This window comes from Hippoglossus hippoglossus, chromosome 12 (genome assembly GCF_009819705.1).
Source record: "Hippoglossus hippoglossus isolate fHipHip1 chromosome 12, fHipHip1.pri, whole genome shotgun sequence".
In the NCBI taxonomy this organism is placed as follows: domain Eukaryota; kingdom Metazoa; phylum Chordata; class Actinopteri; order Pleuronectiformes; family Pleuronectidae; genus Hippoglossus; species Hippoglossus hippoglossus.
Window position 1 is genome coordinate 13,652,260 of NC_047162.1, and position 19,233 is coordinate 13,671,492.

At 42.3% G+C, this 19,233-nt stretch overlaps 1 protein-coding gene across 1 annotated transcript in view; it reads left to right on the top strand.

The window, feature by feature from the left end:
• The window catches only part of sardh (sarcosine dehydrogenase), a 33,377-nt gene that overhangs the window by 13,278 nt on the left and 866 nt on the right, over positions 1-19,233 (top strand). The window contains exons 11-21 of the mRNA XM_034602140.1: positions 2,400-2,490; positions 2,711-2,852; positions 6,265-6,348; positions 6,687-6,800; positions 7,260-7,398; positions 9,251-9,364; positions 10,041-10,188; positions 14,727-14,820; positions 17,071-17,233; positions 17,353-17,521; positions 17,854-17,989. Of these exons, the coding sequence (XP_034458031.1) occupies positions 2,400-2,490; positions 2,711-2,852; positions 6,265-6,348; positions 6,687-6,800; positions 7,260-7,398; positions 9,251-9,364; positions 10,041-10,188; positions 14,727-14,820; positions 17,071-17,233; positions 17,353-17,521; positions 17,854-17,989 (1,394 nt within the window). The remainder of the gene's footprint in view (positions 1-2,399; positions 2,491-2,710; positions 2,853-6,264; positions 6,349-6,686; positions 6,801-7,259; positions 7,399-9,250; positions 9,365-10,040; positions 10,189-14,726; positions 14,821-17,070; positions 17,234-17,352; positions 17,522-17,853; positions 17,990-19,233) is intronic.

Consider the following 19,233-nt stretch of genomic DNA (forward strand, 5'->3'; position numbering starts at 1 on the left):
CATGACGAGCCTGGCAACCTTCAGGCGCTGACTCTTGGCGTCAAAAACACTTTTTAACTTGGGAGTGCATTTATTTATTGTGATTACGGTTCTTTAATTGCGTTTAACTGCTGCACCTCTGACCCAGCAGCATCACCATCATGCTCATAATCACAATAATGAGCACCTTCCCCGGTATAATGGCGAGCCGAGTTCTTTCATCACATTAGAAGGCTCAGGAAATTGCCCGTATCTAAGGCAGTGCTCCACGGAGGCTGAAAAAAGCCATTGGGTTTTGTGGCAAAATGCGTCTTGCTGCTTTCTGCAATGAGACCAGATTCTCTCATCTAGTCACAGTTGTGCTGGGGTGGAGGACGCAGAGAAACATGGGGAGACATGATGGCAGCGAGGTGGTTTGAAGTCGTTTGTAAGTTTTGTAGAAACAGCATCAATTTAAATGTGCTGTTGCCTCAGATTTGAATACAGTCAAACAACAATGACAGTTGATTTAATACCAACAAACAATCACAATGGTTTGTGTTAGTTAGGGCTGAAAATAATACTTTTTCAATATTCAAGATTAATTGATTTGTCTGTAAGATACTAAGAAAATTAATATTAGGGCGTATTAAATTAGAAATATGTTTAATTTAGTTTTTAGTTCTATTCTAGACTATGAATATGGTACAAAATAATGAATTCCTTAATATTTTAAAGGACAGTAAAAAGAAGAAGAATTTACAATTGAAATAATTATTAAATTAAGTAATAAATGTAGAAATTACATTAGAAATACCAATTTTTTGTCAGGCATTTAAAAGGGCAATTTCGGTTCCCATTTTCTTTTCCTTTTTAATTTACCCACTGTTTTTTCTTTTCCCATTAGCTGTTCAATCTGCTCAGTCACTTAGCGTCTCCTTTAAGCCTCTCTTTTAGCACTGTTTAGGTGTCTACATTTCTTATCACGCAAATATACACAGTATATATGATTACAGGGTCGCTGATGACAGGGAAGAATAAATACAGCAATCTGCCTTTTCTCCGTCTTTAAAACCATCTTGTTTGTTGGCAACATCGCTGTCAATTTCAGAAAAGAGGCAGAGAGCAAATATCCAACGACAATCTGAGAGCGACGCAGATGTGCGAAGAGGGAATGAAGGATAATGACATAGAAAGGAACAAATGTTTCCACAGCATCAACAAGCAATGATGTAGTGAGACACCAACAGCAGGGGAGGAAGAGGGGACGTTCGGAGGCGGTGAAGGAGGGATGACAAGATGCGTGGAAGGAAGCATGAGGGGTTCGCACGCAGATAAACGCTCGCACATGAGCGTGGTTATCTCTGGTGACATTCATCAGTGCCACCTCGCCCTGCTGGTTGTCTCCACAGCATCTTTGGACAATTCCATCATCTCCTTCTTTCACTGTCCTCCCTCTGTCTCTCCCCCATCCATCCATCCATCCCTCCATCCATCCTGCCCGTCACTCAGACGTCCACCCGGGCTTTACTAGGAGTGACAGTGCCCAGGATTTAGTGAAGTGATAAGAGATGGAGGGAGATGGATGAAGGAGGGATGCAAGGACACACTGGTCATGATGCTGTATTTTAATTCTATACACGCGCACACACACATGATATATACGCAGCAACACAAAACTAAAAGGGAGCAGCTATATAACGCAGCTGTTTGGGGTCTGGATGGATTGAATTCCCGGTGTTGCTGTGTGAGTGGAGATAAAGCGACTGCTGCAGCCGCTCTGTGCAGCTGATGAGGTCAGTTGGCCCAGGGGCAGCTGTGAGCGGGGGGGTCAAATGATGGTACAAAGGTCAAAACAATCCCCTTTAGGTCATGTGACATACAGAGGCTGTGGCCAGAGGAAACAAATCTGCTGCGGTCATACTCTTTTTATTCAGGTTGTTCTTCTGATTTCCAGAGTAGTGTTTGTGCAAATACCAATTATTTTCATTGTCATTAAATCAATTTCTTTCTCTGGACTGATTTATTTTATCATTTAAGTTTAAAAATATCAGAAAATAGTGAAATGTGACCATCACAGTTTTTCAGTCCAAGGTGACATCTTTTGTTTTGTTTGACATTCTATCAGGAATTTTCCTTAAAAAGACAGCATTACAATGATAATAATGATAAGTTAATCATAATTAGAATAATATTTAGAAAATAAGAATATTTTGTTGCAATTCTAATAAAAATAAATATGTTAAATTCAATATTGGATATACAGAGAGATAAAAAGAATAATCCTCATGTTCAATAAACTCAAACCTACGTCAGAGAATAAAAACAAGAGCGATTAAAGTCACAATTTTAGGGGGAATATTATACCTGCGTTAATATTATACAAATATAATAAAATGCGGCCGGCAGTTTGTGTGACGTTGCTGCTCTGTGTGTGTCAGGCATGATGCTGGGAGGAGGCTGTGGTCGAGAGCTGGCTCACTGGATCATACACGGCCGCCCTGAGAAGGACATGTACGGATACGACATCAGGTACATCAGTGCACTCAAATATCTTATAAAAACACAAATGGTATGAGCAGTGGCAGCTACAAACCCTTTCTATCGGTTTGGTGTCACTCCACACAGCTGGACATCATTTTGAGCCTTTGATTTTTATCAAAGAGCAGCAGGAAAACCTGAATAATAGCAAAGCTTCAATGTGACTTTTAATGAGCGCTGATCTTTTGAATTCCCCTCCCTCCTGTCTCAGGCGTTTCCACAACTCGCTTACGGACAACACGCGCTGGATCAGAGAGAGGAGCCACGAGTCGTATGCTAAGAACTACTCCGTGGTGTTCCCCTTTGATGAGCCGCTGGCCAGTCGAAACATGAGGAAAGACCCTTTCCATCAGGTACGATGAGTGGTTTGATCTCCGCACTTAAACACAATGTGTCTCGAGGAGTCCGAGGAAACAACCCGAACCTACGGCTCTCAGCTGTGAGCTACTCTGACTCTTCAGTGGCTTGATGAGTCATTTGGTTCAGGGCAGCACAGGTTTCAATTGCAAAGAAATCTCTTGAAAAGGAGTGAAAAGAAGGATGAAGGAACAACTCATGTTATATTATTAGACACATTTTTATACTTTGGGAAACACAAACCTTTGTGCAATTACAGTAGTACTTTAGGTTGAAGGGTGTTCTTGGTTATTTATATCCTGAATACACACATTAAGTTATTGAACTATTAATGTCAAGCAAGTCCTGTATGTGTCCTAATTACTCCTGATTAGTGTTGGTGTTATTGTTAAAGTGTAAAGTGAGCGCCGGTCAGCGGGGGAGTGACGAGGGAGGCACACGACACAATACGGCTCAAAATGAACGTAGCGGAAACCCGACAGTTCATTAGACATGTTAGATAATAGATACTATTCTTGTGCTTCTCTGTGAAATGTTATAAAACCATATTAATGCATATTTGTCTCAGATCTGATGAGCATTACATTTAACCTTGGTTTTATCCAAGCACTTTCAGTTAAGTAAGAAGGGATTTTACTTTATGAGATAAAGTGCTGTGAGTGTGCTCCCAGGATTTAGACAGACACCTGTTGGAAAGGTCAGTACGTCACAGGACCAGTCATCTTTCAGCATTTCCTGTATTTTTAGAGGTTGCATGACTCACTTCTTTTCTCTCTTTTACCGGTTCGATTTCTGCTCTGCTCTCCTTCAACCTTTCCACTCGCTCTCGCTCTCTGTCCTGTTTTTTTTCTTTCTGGCCTTTACTCATGTTTCCTATGATATTCTCTCATTATCACATCTTCGCCCCAACACAATCCTCTCTTCCTCTCCTCACCCTGTGCGTTTCTCCCGCTTCCTGAGGTCTCTGTCCTTGTTACAGTCTGTTTTTCCGTGAGAGAAGAAGGTGTGCCGCTGTTTCCTTCACTCTATTAGCCTCTTTAACCTCACTGTCTGGTTGACTAATTGAGGCGGTGATGTGGTGACGGAGCAAATCAACAGATTAAACGATGCAGAAACCCGGGCTCGAACATCTGTATGCACATCTGTACAGAGAAGACGATAAATAGAGGCGATGAGGGAGTGTAGCTCTCCGTCACCTTGTCCTGCCTCCCCCCTTCCTCTCTCTCCCCCTCTCTCCCCCTCTCTCCTCTGGTCGGAATTCCAGGCAAATATATTCATGCATGAGGCATTTACCAGTGTAACACATCCCCAGCAGCTACATTTATTAATGCGATCGCTGCCAACATGACTACAAATGATAGACTTAGCTGCCGTAGCCCGGCCCTGGATGTCGCTCAGCTTCCTTTCTTCAGCGCGACACAATGTCTTAATGGGACTTGCCACCATATTAGATGCATTAATTAGCCATGCTTTCCTGTTGCAGACCTCTGTTTGATATGGTGGGTGGATGTATTTTTATTTTCCATTATTGGTGTAAAACCATCTCCTCATAGACGTTTAAAAACCAGTTGCCATTTGGAACTTAGCTCTCAATGACCTTCCTCGTATGGGGCATTAACATGCATCGTAGGTCACAAGTGGAAAGCACAAGTATGTCAGAACACACCTGACGTGCGTCTCCATGTGCTCGAGCGACCACTTCAGATCGGATCTCACTTCCCCGCTCGATATGCAAATACTGTAAACACGTACATCATTTCTGTTTGCAATGCATTTCTTCTTCCTGACACAGGAATGAAAAGTAACAGAGGAAGAAATGATGCATTTTCCAGGCAAACCAAGTTATCCAAGATGTTTGGCTCTGCTGTTTTCTGTCTTGGAAGAAGCCAGTTTACACAATTTAAGAAGAATGAGTCTGAAGGAGTACATACTTGTATCCGTCAGTGAAGCCCAGGACATAGTGTGCACACTGTTAAAGAACGTGGCAGCGTGGATTACCTCCGACTGTAGTCTGAGCGATCACATCTCAATGGCTCCTCAATGCATTTTCATTGCTTTCAAACCTGTACTTAGTGCCGTCCATTTATGATCGGATCACAAAGGTGCAAGTCAAGGCCAGATTTGAACAAGGCCAATAAATCATTCCAATGAATCGCAGCATGCAGCGTTATTCGGATCCATTGTCCTCTTCTGCATTAACACGACATTTAAAGCACAAAATTCCTGCTTTTATCACAGCTTTCTCCAATCGATTAAGTGCAGGGTCAGCCATTATCATGTTACGGTTAATGTAATCACGGCGTCAGATTTAATGCGAGCCGGCTACAGAGCGGAGCACTCAGGTAGCCAGACTGCATCTCGAAGGAGAGCAGAGTCCCTGAGAGACTGGCTTTGTCCAACCCTCAGCTGCAAGCCCATTAGCCCCTGCTAATCACTCATCGAGGGCCATCACCTAGCAACTAGCCTTCCTGCTGCTGCACAGCCTCAGATAAATGCAGGGGGTGGCACAGCGAAAACAGAAAAACACTAGAAAAGTCTGATTATTATCTTTTTTTAAAGAGCCTTTGTTCGTGATTCCTTGCTTGCATGTAATCATGACAGCATATGTTATGGCTAAGTATTCAAGAGGATTGATTGGTCATGGGAGCTGTTGAGGTATACTTTTACAAGCTTTATATTCACAGCTCAAGCAGGCGCATCTCTGACACTCACACGTTTCCACCACCTCGGTAGCAGGAACAGTAAATATAGCTCAGTGTGGGTAGGTTTGGCAAGAGACAGCTAGCTGCCTGCTAGGAGGAAAGCATAGCAGAACATATACCTACCAACTGTGGGCGACTGTCAGTTTTAACAAGGAGGACGAGCGCTGAAATATCTAATATTAAATACTTCAGCACGCTTCAAGAGACCAAGTATTAACAGGCGTCCTATATTTGCAAGGCTTTGAGCTAAAACAGGGTTTTTATCATCACTTCTCATCAGTTCCTCCCTTGTAAGATTTTTAATAGTTGGGAAAGTTAATTTGCATGTAGTGAACAAACTGCAGAGAAAGACTTTTATTATCACCCGACTGCAGTTCCTCTCTGACTGTTCAGTGTGGTAATTATAGTTAGTTCTATCAACTGTAAGTAGCCACAATCATTATTTAGTGCTTGTTTAGAAAACAATAGTCAGAATGCCCTCATACTTAATATCTGTGGTTGCTTGTCAGTGAATGTTTTCTCGTTTACAAATATGAGTGACGATACAAATTTGTGGACTTTTGTGAACATGTGCTTTTAAATAGAAAAATAAAGCATTTGCATTCGTTGGGTTTGTTCCAACATAAACACTGAAAATCAAAGCTTCTCATCCTTGTGTATTTTACCTCTTTGTGTGTGTGTATATGTGTGTGATTGTTTGTTTTAGGTGCTGATGGAGCAGGGATGTGTGTTCCAGGAGAGACATGGCTGGGAGAGACCTGGCTGGTTCAACAAAGATGGGCCTGCGCCTGTGAGACACACACACACACACACACACACACACACACACACACACACACACACACACACACACACACACACACACACACACACACACACACACACACACACACACACACACACACACCCCATGCACGCGATTGATTTATTTACTTCCATATATTGACAAAAGGCACTTGGAACGGCATGCTAGTGTTTTCTGAATAGGACAGGTTTGAACAAGCTGACTGCCAGTAATGGACAACACTGACTTCTCTACACTTAATGATTAACGATAGATAATTAATAATGATTAACCTACTACTCTCTATTATCTCTTACTGTTTGTTTGTCTTTGTTATTGCACAGGTTAAAGACTATGATTACTATGGAGCTTATGACATTCAGAAGAATGTGAACCACAAATACAACGATCTGCTGGGGAAGGAGTACACCTTCGGTTTCCCCCCACATCACAACGTGGTGAGCATAAAAGTGTGTGTGTGACAATGTGTGCGCTGTCTAGTAGACCAACGTTCATTAACTGGATAAAAAATATTCTGGCGGTCAGACGAGTGTGAAGGTTCCCCAGAGACGAGCGAACGCGTGTCCTCATGGGAAATAACGGCCCTGGACGGCAGACAGGGTAGAGGAGTGTAGTCTGTGAGTTTTATGGTGCGTGAAGGAGTTTGAGGGGCAGAGCCAGGCTATCTCAGCAGCTCGGAGGACAAATCACACAGAGAGACGATGACAATCTTGATGTAAAAAAAACCTCGCTATAAGTTTTCCCTTTGATATATAAGTGTCTTGATGAATGCTGCCTTCAAGGATCGAGCTCCAAAGATGCGCTGTCATTGTAGAAAACTCACGTTTGTTTTGATTTTTTTCAATGTCATAATTGGACCTGTGTCGTGATTTTTCCTTTTTTGTCTTCAAATGCAGATGAAGAGCGAGTGCCTCTCATGTAGACACGGCGTGGCTGTGTTTGACATGTCCTACTTTGGAAAGTTTTATCTCACCGGACCAGATGCCAAGAAGGCGGCTGATTGGCTGTTCACTGCTGATGTCAACAAGAAACCAGGTCAGTCTGGCTGCTACCGATACACACACGGAGCGCACACACCGCACGCACAGGCACAGACAGATGGAGGAGGAGATTGACTGACAGAATGAAGAGGTCCAATACACGGATAGAGAATCTAAACAAGGTGGAAGCACAGTAGGAAAACACTCCAAGCTTCCACACACTCTCAAAAATACCCCTTCTGCATGTATAATATAATATAATCGCTTAGTGACGCTGGTGAAAGTGGTGGCAGGGGAGACTTCATCGCCTGATCTATTTGTAACTTACCTGCCCACTCCCTGCAGTCACAGACGTGTCGGGTATTCAGGATCTAGATATCTGTCAGTTTGTCTCAAAGAACTGCCACAGAGCAAATTACTGCTCTGCACAAGAGATGTGGGGGACGCTGGTCTCAAGCAGGGCGGCTTAGTCTTCACGCCCAAACAGTGACATCACTTCTGGAGCCAGAAAAGTTTCCCTTCAAGCTTTAAGATCTAGTGTTCAACAAACTCCAGGAAATGTGACACCCTTGAAAACAAAACATTTCAATCGCCACCTGGTGGCTGGCTGCAGTATAGATCATAAATCCTGCCTCCTCCATGTTATTGGATGGGACATAGACCAAACAAAGTACACAACAAATGAAGTTTTCTCAGAGATGGTCATTCTAGGTAGTTCTTATCACACTGAGGAATTTTAATCAGTTCCTTGATGCTAGAATGCAATGATTGACAGCTGAGACTGACTCACGATTGGTTGGGTGCATGTATCGATGGGACCTCCGACCTCCAACAGCTACTGCTCATAATCTGGCTCCAAATCCGGGAGTTGAAGTGGAGAGGTGTCTTCCATCTTCCAATATGTGATGCTTTCTGTGAGGGACTGAGCAGGAGGAGTCAGAAAAATAAGTAAAATATATATATAATTTGTTTTGAGCTGATAAAAGAGTTCAAAAGAACAGAAACATCCACTTTAACGTGTAGCTTCTTGAAACAGCCTTTATTTCTCTGTCACTCCCTCTTTCTGTTTTCCAGTTCTTTATATTTAACAATTATACGGTTGATTCTTGCTCAAAGAATATTTCAAATTAAACTTCACCAACACAATAAGCCCCTATTTTCTTTGATTCCCCCGACAGAATGAAACTATGTTATCAGTCATTCAGTCAAATGAGAGATGACAGTCACGTATTAACATGTCACTTCATCCATCAGCTCCTTTGGCCGATGGGAATACGCACACGTTACGTTACGCTCTCGTAATTAGACACAGACTTCATTCACTAGTAAATTATGTTGAGGACGTCTTCTTTGTGAATATCTGTGTTAATTGATGCTCTCGGCCCTCATTGGGTTTTAATGTGTTCCATATTTCAGTCATTTCCTCTGTAACCATTGTTCAAAAGAGACGAGGTTCACGTGTCGTCAGGGCGACTGTCTCTGTTCCCTGGAGGCAGAGAGTGATAATGATTGCTGCCTTCAAAAAATGTATAAATAACAAAGCCGCGAAAGAAGTTTAAACAAAACACAAAAAAAATCATAATTGTTCACGCATGAGATGCAGGAAAGCACAGAAACTAAAATACTCTCAAAGACTCAGTTATTAACAGAAAAATTACCCCAGATTCAGGTTCATTTTTTTTAAATTTCAAGATTGCTGTCGACTTGGTTCCAAGAGAGCACACACTTGAAATTGGCCCACAAATTACGCCTCTAGAATTAAGTGTGTGTGTGTGTGTGTGTGTGTGTGTGTGTGTGTGTGTGTGTGTGTGTGTGTGTGTGTGTGTGTGTGTGTGTGTGTGTGTGTGTGTGTGTGTGTGTGTGTGTGTGTGTGTGTGTGTGTGTGTGTGTGTGTGTGTGTGTTTCAGGCTCCACTGTGTATACTTGCATGCTGAATAAAAGAGGAGGGGCGGAGGCTGACCTGACAGTGAGCAGACTGGAGCCCGGCGCCGCCATGCTGCCCCTGGCACCAGAATCCAACGGTGAGAAACTGTGTGTGTGTGTGTGTGTGTGTGTCTGTGTGTCTCCATTGTTGTATCCTTTCCTTCTTATTTCAATCTGCTCAGCACCTTGAATCTACCTCTGTAAGTGAAACGGGCTTTGTAAATAAAATAGCCGCGCCTTGCTTTGTCATTCCGTCGCTGTTGTCTTTTGTCAGCTGTCGTATTTTATTCCTTGTGGGATTCATCATTCTGTTGCAGATGTATTGTTGTTTTATTCTGTGCCCTTTGTTGTTCTGTCTCCCGGCTCATCTCATCAGTTCTCCTGTGTTCTTCATCAGTACTAAAGTTAGATGCAGATCCATTTGTTTCACTTTCTTTAACATTGTGGGCATTTTTGACATTTTTACTTTCCTCAGTGAATAATTCATCGATGTTAATGGGAGTTGTGCACTCTGAGTGTGATTTTAGTTTATGTCTTCTTAAATATATTGAGGTGACACAGCTTGTTTAGACAAATATATTGTATAATATATAAGTGCATTTTAATGTTAAATGTTTAAACCTCCCTGTCTCCATTTCTTTTGGAAGAAATTTACATACTGTTGTTTTTAGTTTGTCGTTCTGCTGAAAGGTTTTCTGTCAGATGCTCCATCTTTCATTGTCTCTGTCCCACTCCTCTTAATCATTTCCTTCCTCTCCCACCCCCCCGCTCCAGGTGATGCATACTACCTGGCCATCGGAGGCGGCGTCGCAGAGCACAACTGGAACCACATCAGAACCGTTCTTCAGGACCAAGGTTTCCGCTGCCAGCTGACAGACCTCTCTGAGGAGATGGGCATGCTCAGCATCCAGGGACCGAAGAGGTGGGACAGTAATGGAGGAGTGGGAGGGGGAGATGGCTTCGAATGAATGGGAAACGGTGACGTGATTTATGTTTCTCCAGATTTATGGTCTTAAGACGGGTTGTGATTCACATCCTGGGCACAAGAGGGAAACTGAATATACCAACTACTGGACCCATAAAAGCAGGTTAAGTGTCTATTCTCAAGATCTGGAAATAGACATAAGAGGAAAGTAGAAGGCCGGGTTGACTGTGAACAGAACATAGAAGTAGGGAGGTTCAAGGTTAACTCTGCACTTCGACGTCAGCATCTGCTGTTAAATGAGATTAAAAGCGAGTGATGCTGATGTTAAAGGTTTCTTAGAGCAGTTTAGATTAGACGTTTAAGACAAGAGACATTTTGTCTTTTAAATAAATGTATGGTGCGGTTGTATGGATGTATTTTTAACCAGCTTTCAACATGGTTTCAATTTATTTCTTGTATAATAACTTATTTCTGCCGTCATTTAACTGTTGCATCATATAACCCCACAGTGGAAACTGGTAACCCTGCTAACTACAACTAACCCTAATCCAACCTGAAGCTGTTCTCCGTCTCAGAGCATGAGCTTCAGCATGTTATTAGCGTGGAGACTGATGCATCACATTACCATAATTAAAATGAATCCTACAGAATCACGTCTCAACGCCTGCACTGTCGGCGATGCTTATCCCCATGTGTAAACACTGAGCTAATTGTCAAATACCGTTAATCAAATATTTTTAAATTAGGTGTAATTATGCGGCTTAGCAGTGATTCAAAGTTGCAGATTTTATGATCCTTTAATGTGGACAACCAGGGATTACATCTGAATACCATCAAACACTGGGTTTATCAGAGACTGTGGTGTGTACAAAGCTGCTTGTTTCCATTGGATGAGCCTCTGGATCTGTGGTACAGGAGAACATCTGAACGAGGACTGCAACTCTCATGGCATTCTGAATTTATTGATTTATCATTTTGTCTATAGACGGTCAGGAAACATCACAATTTTCAGATATCTTCGTCACATGTTGTGATTTGTCCTCAGTTTAGTAACACAGAAGATAAAGGGAAGCAGCAGCGCCTCATGTGATGTGAAAACCACAACACAGTATCATAGTATTACCTCGGTTTGCTCTGTGTATATATTAATATAGTATAGTATGAATATTAATACTAAATATTAAATATTAAAATATGTAATTCTTTAAAAACATGATGATATTTAAAGTAGAAGCAGTTAAACTTGTAATTGTTCCTAATTAACTTATTTATTAACATCTTCTTAATTTTCTCTTCTTTCAATACTTTCTTACTGCTTTTAGCTCCAGTTTTGTTATTTTCTTATTCTTGGAGTTTTTCTCAGTAAATGTCTTTAACTCACTAATCAAATAACCTGATCTTTGTTTATCACCAGCACCATCATGTATTGGTTTCCTCATCTGAAGATGGTCTTTCACGTTCGGACAGAGGCAGCACTCCGAGCTTGTCACTTTCTTCTTTCTTCCTACAGTTTTCCTTTGTTCTTCACTCAAAGTGCAAGCCGGCCACTTTTACCTCTTCCCGAGCTCATTCTCTGAGCTCCTCGTCTTCTATCTTTTTCTTCCCCTCTCACCTCCTTCCTCCTCCTCTTTGTTCCTCCATCTCACCAGCAGCAGGGTTCAGGCCACTCTGTTCTCTGTGTGGGCTGCGTCTTCTGTTCTCCTAAGTTTTCTTGTCTCTTAGTCCTTGTGTCTCTAGATTTTTATCCAGCTCTTTCTCAGCCTCCTCTCCCCGCTCTTCCTTTATGGCTCTGCCGCCTGTTCTCTGTGCCCTCATCCCCTTCTTTTCAAAATATCTCTATCCCTCTTGCTTTTGTTGCTCGCATCAAACCACAAATCAATAGATCAAGAGGTCGCGGATTCTAAAACTGAGACCAAAACGTCCACAATCTGATATTGTGATACAGGATTTAGAAACTGCGATACTCTAAAACCCAACCCTCTGCCACCACTGCAGGTTCGGCCTGAACTCATATTACCTTCACCAAGTTTTTGTTTTGTTTGTTTGTTGTAGTTGGAATGATTACAAGTTCACGGACTAAAGACTGCATGGACAGTAAAAACTTTACGGATGATTGCGCTGCACACAGCTATATAATGCAACTACTGTTATTATGATTAAACATTTGCTTTATTATGAAACTGTGGCAGGACCAATTAGAAAATGACCCGCCGCCACAGTCTAGATTATTAATGGGAAACCCTGTTTTGACATGGAGAGGTATGCATTTGCCTCGGCAGAAGAATCCATTCTAGTTACTAATGTAACAAAACAAATTTTTTGTTTCTCCCTGTAGGGCGAGCCATATATTTTGTAAATATTACATTTGTTGACTTTGGTCCACTCACGCCCACAGTAAAACTTAGGTTAGTTTAATAAGCTCAAGACGGATGCCAACCTAGAGATCGCAGACCTCAGGGTAAATTCAATTCAGCTGTGTCGGTACATTATGGATCGCCCCAAACCCAAAAAACACAAACAAAAAAATCCAGGTTTGGGGCGAACCATGGATTTGTAGAATTGTTGCACCCCTATTCATAATAGATACACACACACACACACACACACACACACACACACACACACACACACACACATTACGATGCTGATTATGGAGCTCATTGAGTTCTCTAGAGCATCCAAAGCATACTCCGCTTCTGAGTGTCTGTGTTTGCGTGCATGTGTGTGTGTGTGTGTGTTAACAAGATTGGCGTCTCTCTGCACAGAGCTGTAATGATTCTCAGCTCCTCCATATTGTCTCCACCAAGTACCAATGTTTGGGTCTCATGAAGCAAATTGATCTCTTTAAAGCTCGAGAGGAGAGAGGAAATTACAGCGTTTATGGATGTTTGTCGGTGTTTTCCTTCCCAGAAACGTCTGATTCCAATTCTCTGGAGAGGGGGATGTCACTAAACTCAGCAGACTCCCTCTCGCACAGCTTGGCAGTGCGGTCCAAAGGGCAAAACTGGTGCCTGCTTGGTTTGATGTTTCACAAACCTAATTTCCAAAAGTGAAATTATGTGATATCCTTAAAAACAAGCCACGTGTGTTCGTATCCTTCCTCGGATCCAGAGCTGAGACACATTTAATTAGCAAGTCAGTGAAACAAATTGGTGGTTGCAGGACCCCTGTACCACACACACACACACAAACACACACACGCACACACACACAAACAGAGAGAGCCATTCACTGATTATATATAGCTAATTGGCCTTGCTCTTGGGTTCTTGAGTTCAGTGAACAAAGCCTTGCATGAGGGAGAACAGAAACCGGAGGACAGCCTGAAGAAAACATCAGACTGTGAATCATCCCCACATGGATGCCTGCACACATCCATATATGCAAGAAATGTTTTATTCACATATAAGAGACCGTAGCGGCATACGCACATTTCTTCATCCACATCAGTTGCTCTGTAGAAAGGAGGACACCCACACAGATACACACACACACACACACACACACACACACACACACACACACACACACATGTGCACACAAACGTAACCTGTACCCTTCCCCAAATATCTTCAACCCTGGCTCTCCGCCACGCTGCTGCAAAAATATCTTCTAGAAAAGGCCCCACGCACTGTTTTCTCTAGCAGCCCACTCACAAACATGCAAGTGTGCAAGGAGCAAAGTAATCTAAACTTAGTCCCTTTTTCTGTTGACTCATCTTTATATAATATTGATTTGTGTGTGTGTGTGTGTGTGTGTGTGTGTGTGCGTGTGCGTGCGTGTGTGTAGGAGAACTGAACTTTTTACAATATGTTTTGTAGTCATTTTTTCTTGAAATATTCAAGGTTTTTATTTAAAAAACAGATGATTATTTTTCTTAAAGTTCCAGTATTGACGATGCACAGTCTGATAAACCACAGATACAGACTGAAGCACTCTGAAGGGCATTAGTCAATTGTTAAATAAATTATGCAACTTAATACCAGATCAAAAGTACGTTAAAGGTCGTTAACTGTAGTTTGTGGATGTAAAGTGATGTTACATGAAAGAATTCGTTTGTGCCTCTGTGTCGGCATTTCGTTTTTCGGGTTTTCTGTCCGTCCCATTTTTGTGAACATGATATCTCAAGAACTCCTTGAGGGAATTTCTTCAAATTTACTACAAACTTTCATTTGGACTCACAGATGAACTGATTAGATATTGGTGGTCAAAGGTATCAGTGACATCATGTTCTTGTGAACATGATATATCAGGAAAGCCCTCAGGGGACTGTTTAGCCTTGTGAACGCTTCATCTTAAGAACTTCTCAAGAGAATCCTTTCAAATCAGATTCACTGATTTAGATTTGGGTATTTAAAAGTCAAAGGTTATATGAATCTGCAAAAAACGTTGTATTTCATGTTCCAAATGGAGATGCCGATGTGATGCAAGACAAATTTCAGATGTGTCTGATTTTGTTTTATCGATCGATCATTATTAGTTGTATTGATCTACTTTAAATACACTGATTTTCTGTGTTTTCTGTTTCTGTGCAGTCGAGAGGTACTTCAGGAGGTGCTGGACACAGACCTGAGCAACGAAAGTTTCCCCTTCTCTACCCACAAGGTTGTAAACGCAGTAGGACATCAGGTGAGACACACCACACACACACACACACACTTGATGCCTCAACTCATTTCTACATTAATTGGATGTGGTGCATTTGTCAGCTTCATAATAACCCTGTCACTGCTTGTTAAATAAAAAAAGCATAGTTAATTAAAAAATACTTTTATGCAAATCACACACTGTGGAGTGAAAGTGTTTTATTATTTCAAAGGTTCAGTCGACAGGGACTGATGACATGTCTGTGGTCTCACTCTATCCACGGTTTTTGTTTCTCCACCTCTTTCCAATTTCAGTTTCTTAAAATTTTTGCCCCTCAGGTCGATCAGCTCGAAACAAAGTTTGTCTTGCTGTTGTTCACCAGCAGCGTGGAAATCACATATTCATTAAAAATACTTCGCAATAACAGGAACAAAAATGCTGAGAGGTACCGAGGCTCAGCTTCTCGAGCTTGACCTCCACAGTGTCTCATGCCTCGCATCAAAGAGCATGTTGTTCTGGCACGTGCATCAACACATACTGTGCGTACACACACACACACACACACACACACACACACTGGGTCTGTCTTAGTTGCTTTTGCATGAATTATGCAGCACTCCATTGATGGCAGTCAGTATCTCCTCACAGCTCTGCAGGAGTGTGTGTATGTGCGCGTGCAAACTGTTTGTGTTGTGTTCTATCCCAGCTGGTTGCTGGCCTTGTCCGGGTGACATTTTAATGGCTGCACTGCTGCGAGAACAGTGCTCGCTCTGCCCTTTGCTCCACTCATAGCTCATTAGACTCTCTCGCTCTCGCTCGCTCTCGCTCGCTCTCGCTCTCTCTCTCGTGCTGGTATGAATGTTAGATAACATGATTTCACGTTGGTTTGAATTGTTTCGTGCTTGTGTCTGTGCTGTGTTTGTCTTTTTATTTGTCCATCTGGAAAATCCACAAATGACAGTGGTGCGAGAGGCGTCCGTGTGTTTTTAAGTCTGTGGCTGGCGTATGTGTATTGAGTGTGTATTGTGAACATGCGCAGGCTTACATGTACTGTCCTCTCCAGAGTTTCATGGTGTCCATATGGGGCCCAGGGTGATCCTTGGCTGGCCAGATGGCCTGGCTGTCACAGCACCCACTGGGGAAACTGTTGGAGAGAGTTTTTTCTTTCCTCCTCATTTTTCACTCACTTCCACATTTACTTCCCCTTTCCTCCTCTCCTTTGTTTTCTCTTGTCTTTCACAAACATATACATTTTTGGGCATTTTTCTGGTATTTGTCAACATGGATTTTATTCTCATATTTTTTCTATTGTGATCATAATGGTCTGACAAGTAGAGAAAATACTTAAAAATCAATAGAAATAAAAATTCGAACCCTAATCATTAAATTTGAAATTAAAAACTGAAATTTCTCCTATAGAAATCCAGGTGGATCCTGCTCTAGCTGTCTGAATTGTCTGCCATGGAAATGTGCATTCACTAGTTTCTCTGCGTTAGAGTTGGTTCAAGCTCAGAAAAAAAATGTTTGTTTGTGTCTTCAACTTTCCAAATTGAAAAAATAAGTTTTCATTGATTTCCTCTTTACTCTCGGGAGAGGCTCTAGCTGTAGGTAAAGCTCCACAGCTGCTCGTCAGTTCATTACAGCAGCTACAGGGATTTCCAGGGGACGACTTTCTGTGTCTACCTTCTGGGAGAAAGATTTGAGATGATTAAACTGAGGTATTAAAAAAAAAAAAAAAGCTGTGGGAGACTCGTGCTCCAAGATCTTTACAACAGAGATGTTGAGTCATCATGGCCAGTATAGGATGTCAAATACTCAACCTTTTCCTTTCGGTTTTTATTTTAGCATCTTTTTCATACCTTCAATATATCTCAATCTTTCTCTGTTATCTTTTCTTGTGTATTTTCTGTCCCCTCCATCATCGTCACCTCTCAAACCAAGAAGCATTGATCTCTTTGACGACTGAAAGAATTTTAGACACGTTCATTTCTAAACATTTATCTTATCCCTGCATCAATTTTAATCTCGTTCTCTTCTGCTCTCTGGATGTCCGTTTTACTTTCCGTGCAGCCGCACGTGGAAAGCGCTGTTTGTATTAAAATGCATGACAAGTTAATCTGGTCCTTGAAGATGAAGACTCTGTGTGTATGTGTGTATGTGTGTGTGTGTATACTGTATATGTGTGTGTGAGCTAGAGAGAGTGAGCACAAGCAGAGTGGTGGCAGCTTGGTCCTCTGCATGCTTTTTCCTGCGACTCTCTCTGAGCCTCCTCTCTCCTCCTCCCTCGTGCAGGTGCGAGCCATGCGTCTGTCGTTTGTCGGGGAGCTCGGCTGGGAGCTGCACATTCCCAAAGACGCTTGCCTTCCGGTCTACCATGCTGTCATGGCTGCTGGTGCAAAGCACGGCATCATCAACTCGGGCTACAGGGCCATCGACTCGCTCAGCATAGAGAAAGGTAATAAGGTCATGATAAGTGCCCCTAATAAACAGATCAAGCTGAGTTCTGGTCTTAGCTGACAACTCAATCTCCTGTTATTTAGTTGTGTGCTAATCATGTCGTCCTCTCGTAACCAGGCTACAGACATTGGCACGCTGACCTCCGCCCGGATGACACCCCCTTGGAGGCGGGGCTAGGCTTCACCTGCAAACTGAAGAGTTCGATCCCGTTCCTGGGTCGCGATAGGCTGGAGGAACAGAAGAAGGAGGGGCTTAGGAGGCGCATCGTTTGCTTCACCATTGACGAGTCAGTGAAGTCATGAGATAAAAAGCACTGGATAGAGAGATGGGAATGGAGTGAAGGCTTCTGTAACTGATATAACTATAGCTGGAAATCAATTTGAGAACAGTCTCATAGATCAAAAGCTTTAATATTAATGCCTTTACTAAGCTTAATGCATATATATTCTGTATATGAGTGTGTGCAGGAGAAAGGCTGCGGCGATGGAACGCTAAATTAAACTTTAAATGAGTTGATTTTGTGAGTGTGTGAAAGAAACAGGGCATGTGTGGTGTGTGTTTTAATGTAATTACATTTTCCCTTCTCTCTCGCTCTCTCTCTTTCTCTCTCTCTCATAGGAAAATACCGATGTTCGGTCTGGAGGCCGTTTTCCGTAATGGAGTTCCTGTCGGTCACCTACGGCGTTCTGATTATGGCTTCTTTATTGACAAAACTATCGGTTATGGATATATCCGCAACCCTGATGGAGGAGTGGTAATGTTCACTTTTGTTATTTCTCATTTAGTTTCATATTTAGCCTCATTTCTCTTCTGTTTTCTTTGTGTTGCTCTGCTGATAATAACGCGACAGAACGTACACAACATAACAGATGGAACAACAGACAAGATGGCAGGAGAGATTATAAGTTATTTGCTGAAGTTGCGTGTTTAACGAACAAGACATTTTTTGAAAATGTGAAAAACATAAAACAATACGTCGGTATTTGTCGAGCTTTTAGACCCGTGGCTCTGAGAAGGAGCTGAGTAGGTGTGTGTGCAATATAAATGTTGTGACCAGCAAAACAAACTCTCGGCTTTGTCGACTTATTTAGTTTGGAAAATACACAAACTCAACACATGCACAAAGACACACACACACACACTCACACACACTAAAGTCAAGAGGAAATTAATTAATCCCAGTCGATTTTGACAACTGGCATCCAAACACTTGATGCTGCTGTTCTTGCAACTACAACCCACTAATGATGACATTCTAGGTTTATACGATGGACTGCTTCGACACATAAAGACTAAAAACCAGGATATAGAATGAACTCACTTTCATTATAGAAACCTGGTATCGGTTTGCATGCAGCAGGGTTGCCTTTAACAATCAGGGCTTGGGAGGATTGTGAAGGGAACAATGAACAAATCCATGTAACTTTGGATCCTACCTGGACTTTGATCTCAGGTTATCGACGTGTAACAAGTGTGTGTCCGTTTATACTGAGACAAAAGCATCGCTGTCCATCCTGGCGTTCCTCTGCAGGAAGCTCATACGACTGTAGATGTTTTATTTTGTCCCTGAATGAGATTGTCATCTGGACAGAATCTGTGAACACTGTGCCGTTCTCTCCAAAGGCTTCGCAAATGGTGGCAAGGGAGAGATGTGTGTGTGTGTGTGTGTGTGTGTGTGTGTGTGTGTGTGTGTGTGTGTGTGTGTGTGTGTGTGTGTGTGTGTGTGTGTGTGTGTGTGTGTGTGTGTGTGTGTGTGTGTGTGTGTGTGTCAGTGACAGTTGAGTTGCAGAGCTGCATGGAGGGAAGAGGGAGTCAGTCAGTGAAAATTACCTCTCTGTGTTACGAGGGACCTGACATTGACTCATGAGAGAATGAATTGCTCACAGTGCTTTTCGAACTCCCGTGTCATCCTCTGGTGTCAAATTCGAACACAGTGAATTTGTCACTTCTTGATTGCTGCCGCCGCTGTTTTAATTTCCACCATCTCCTCATTCCCCC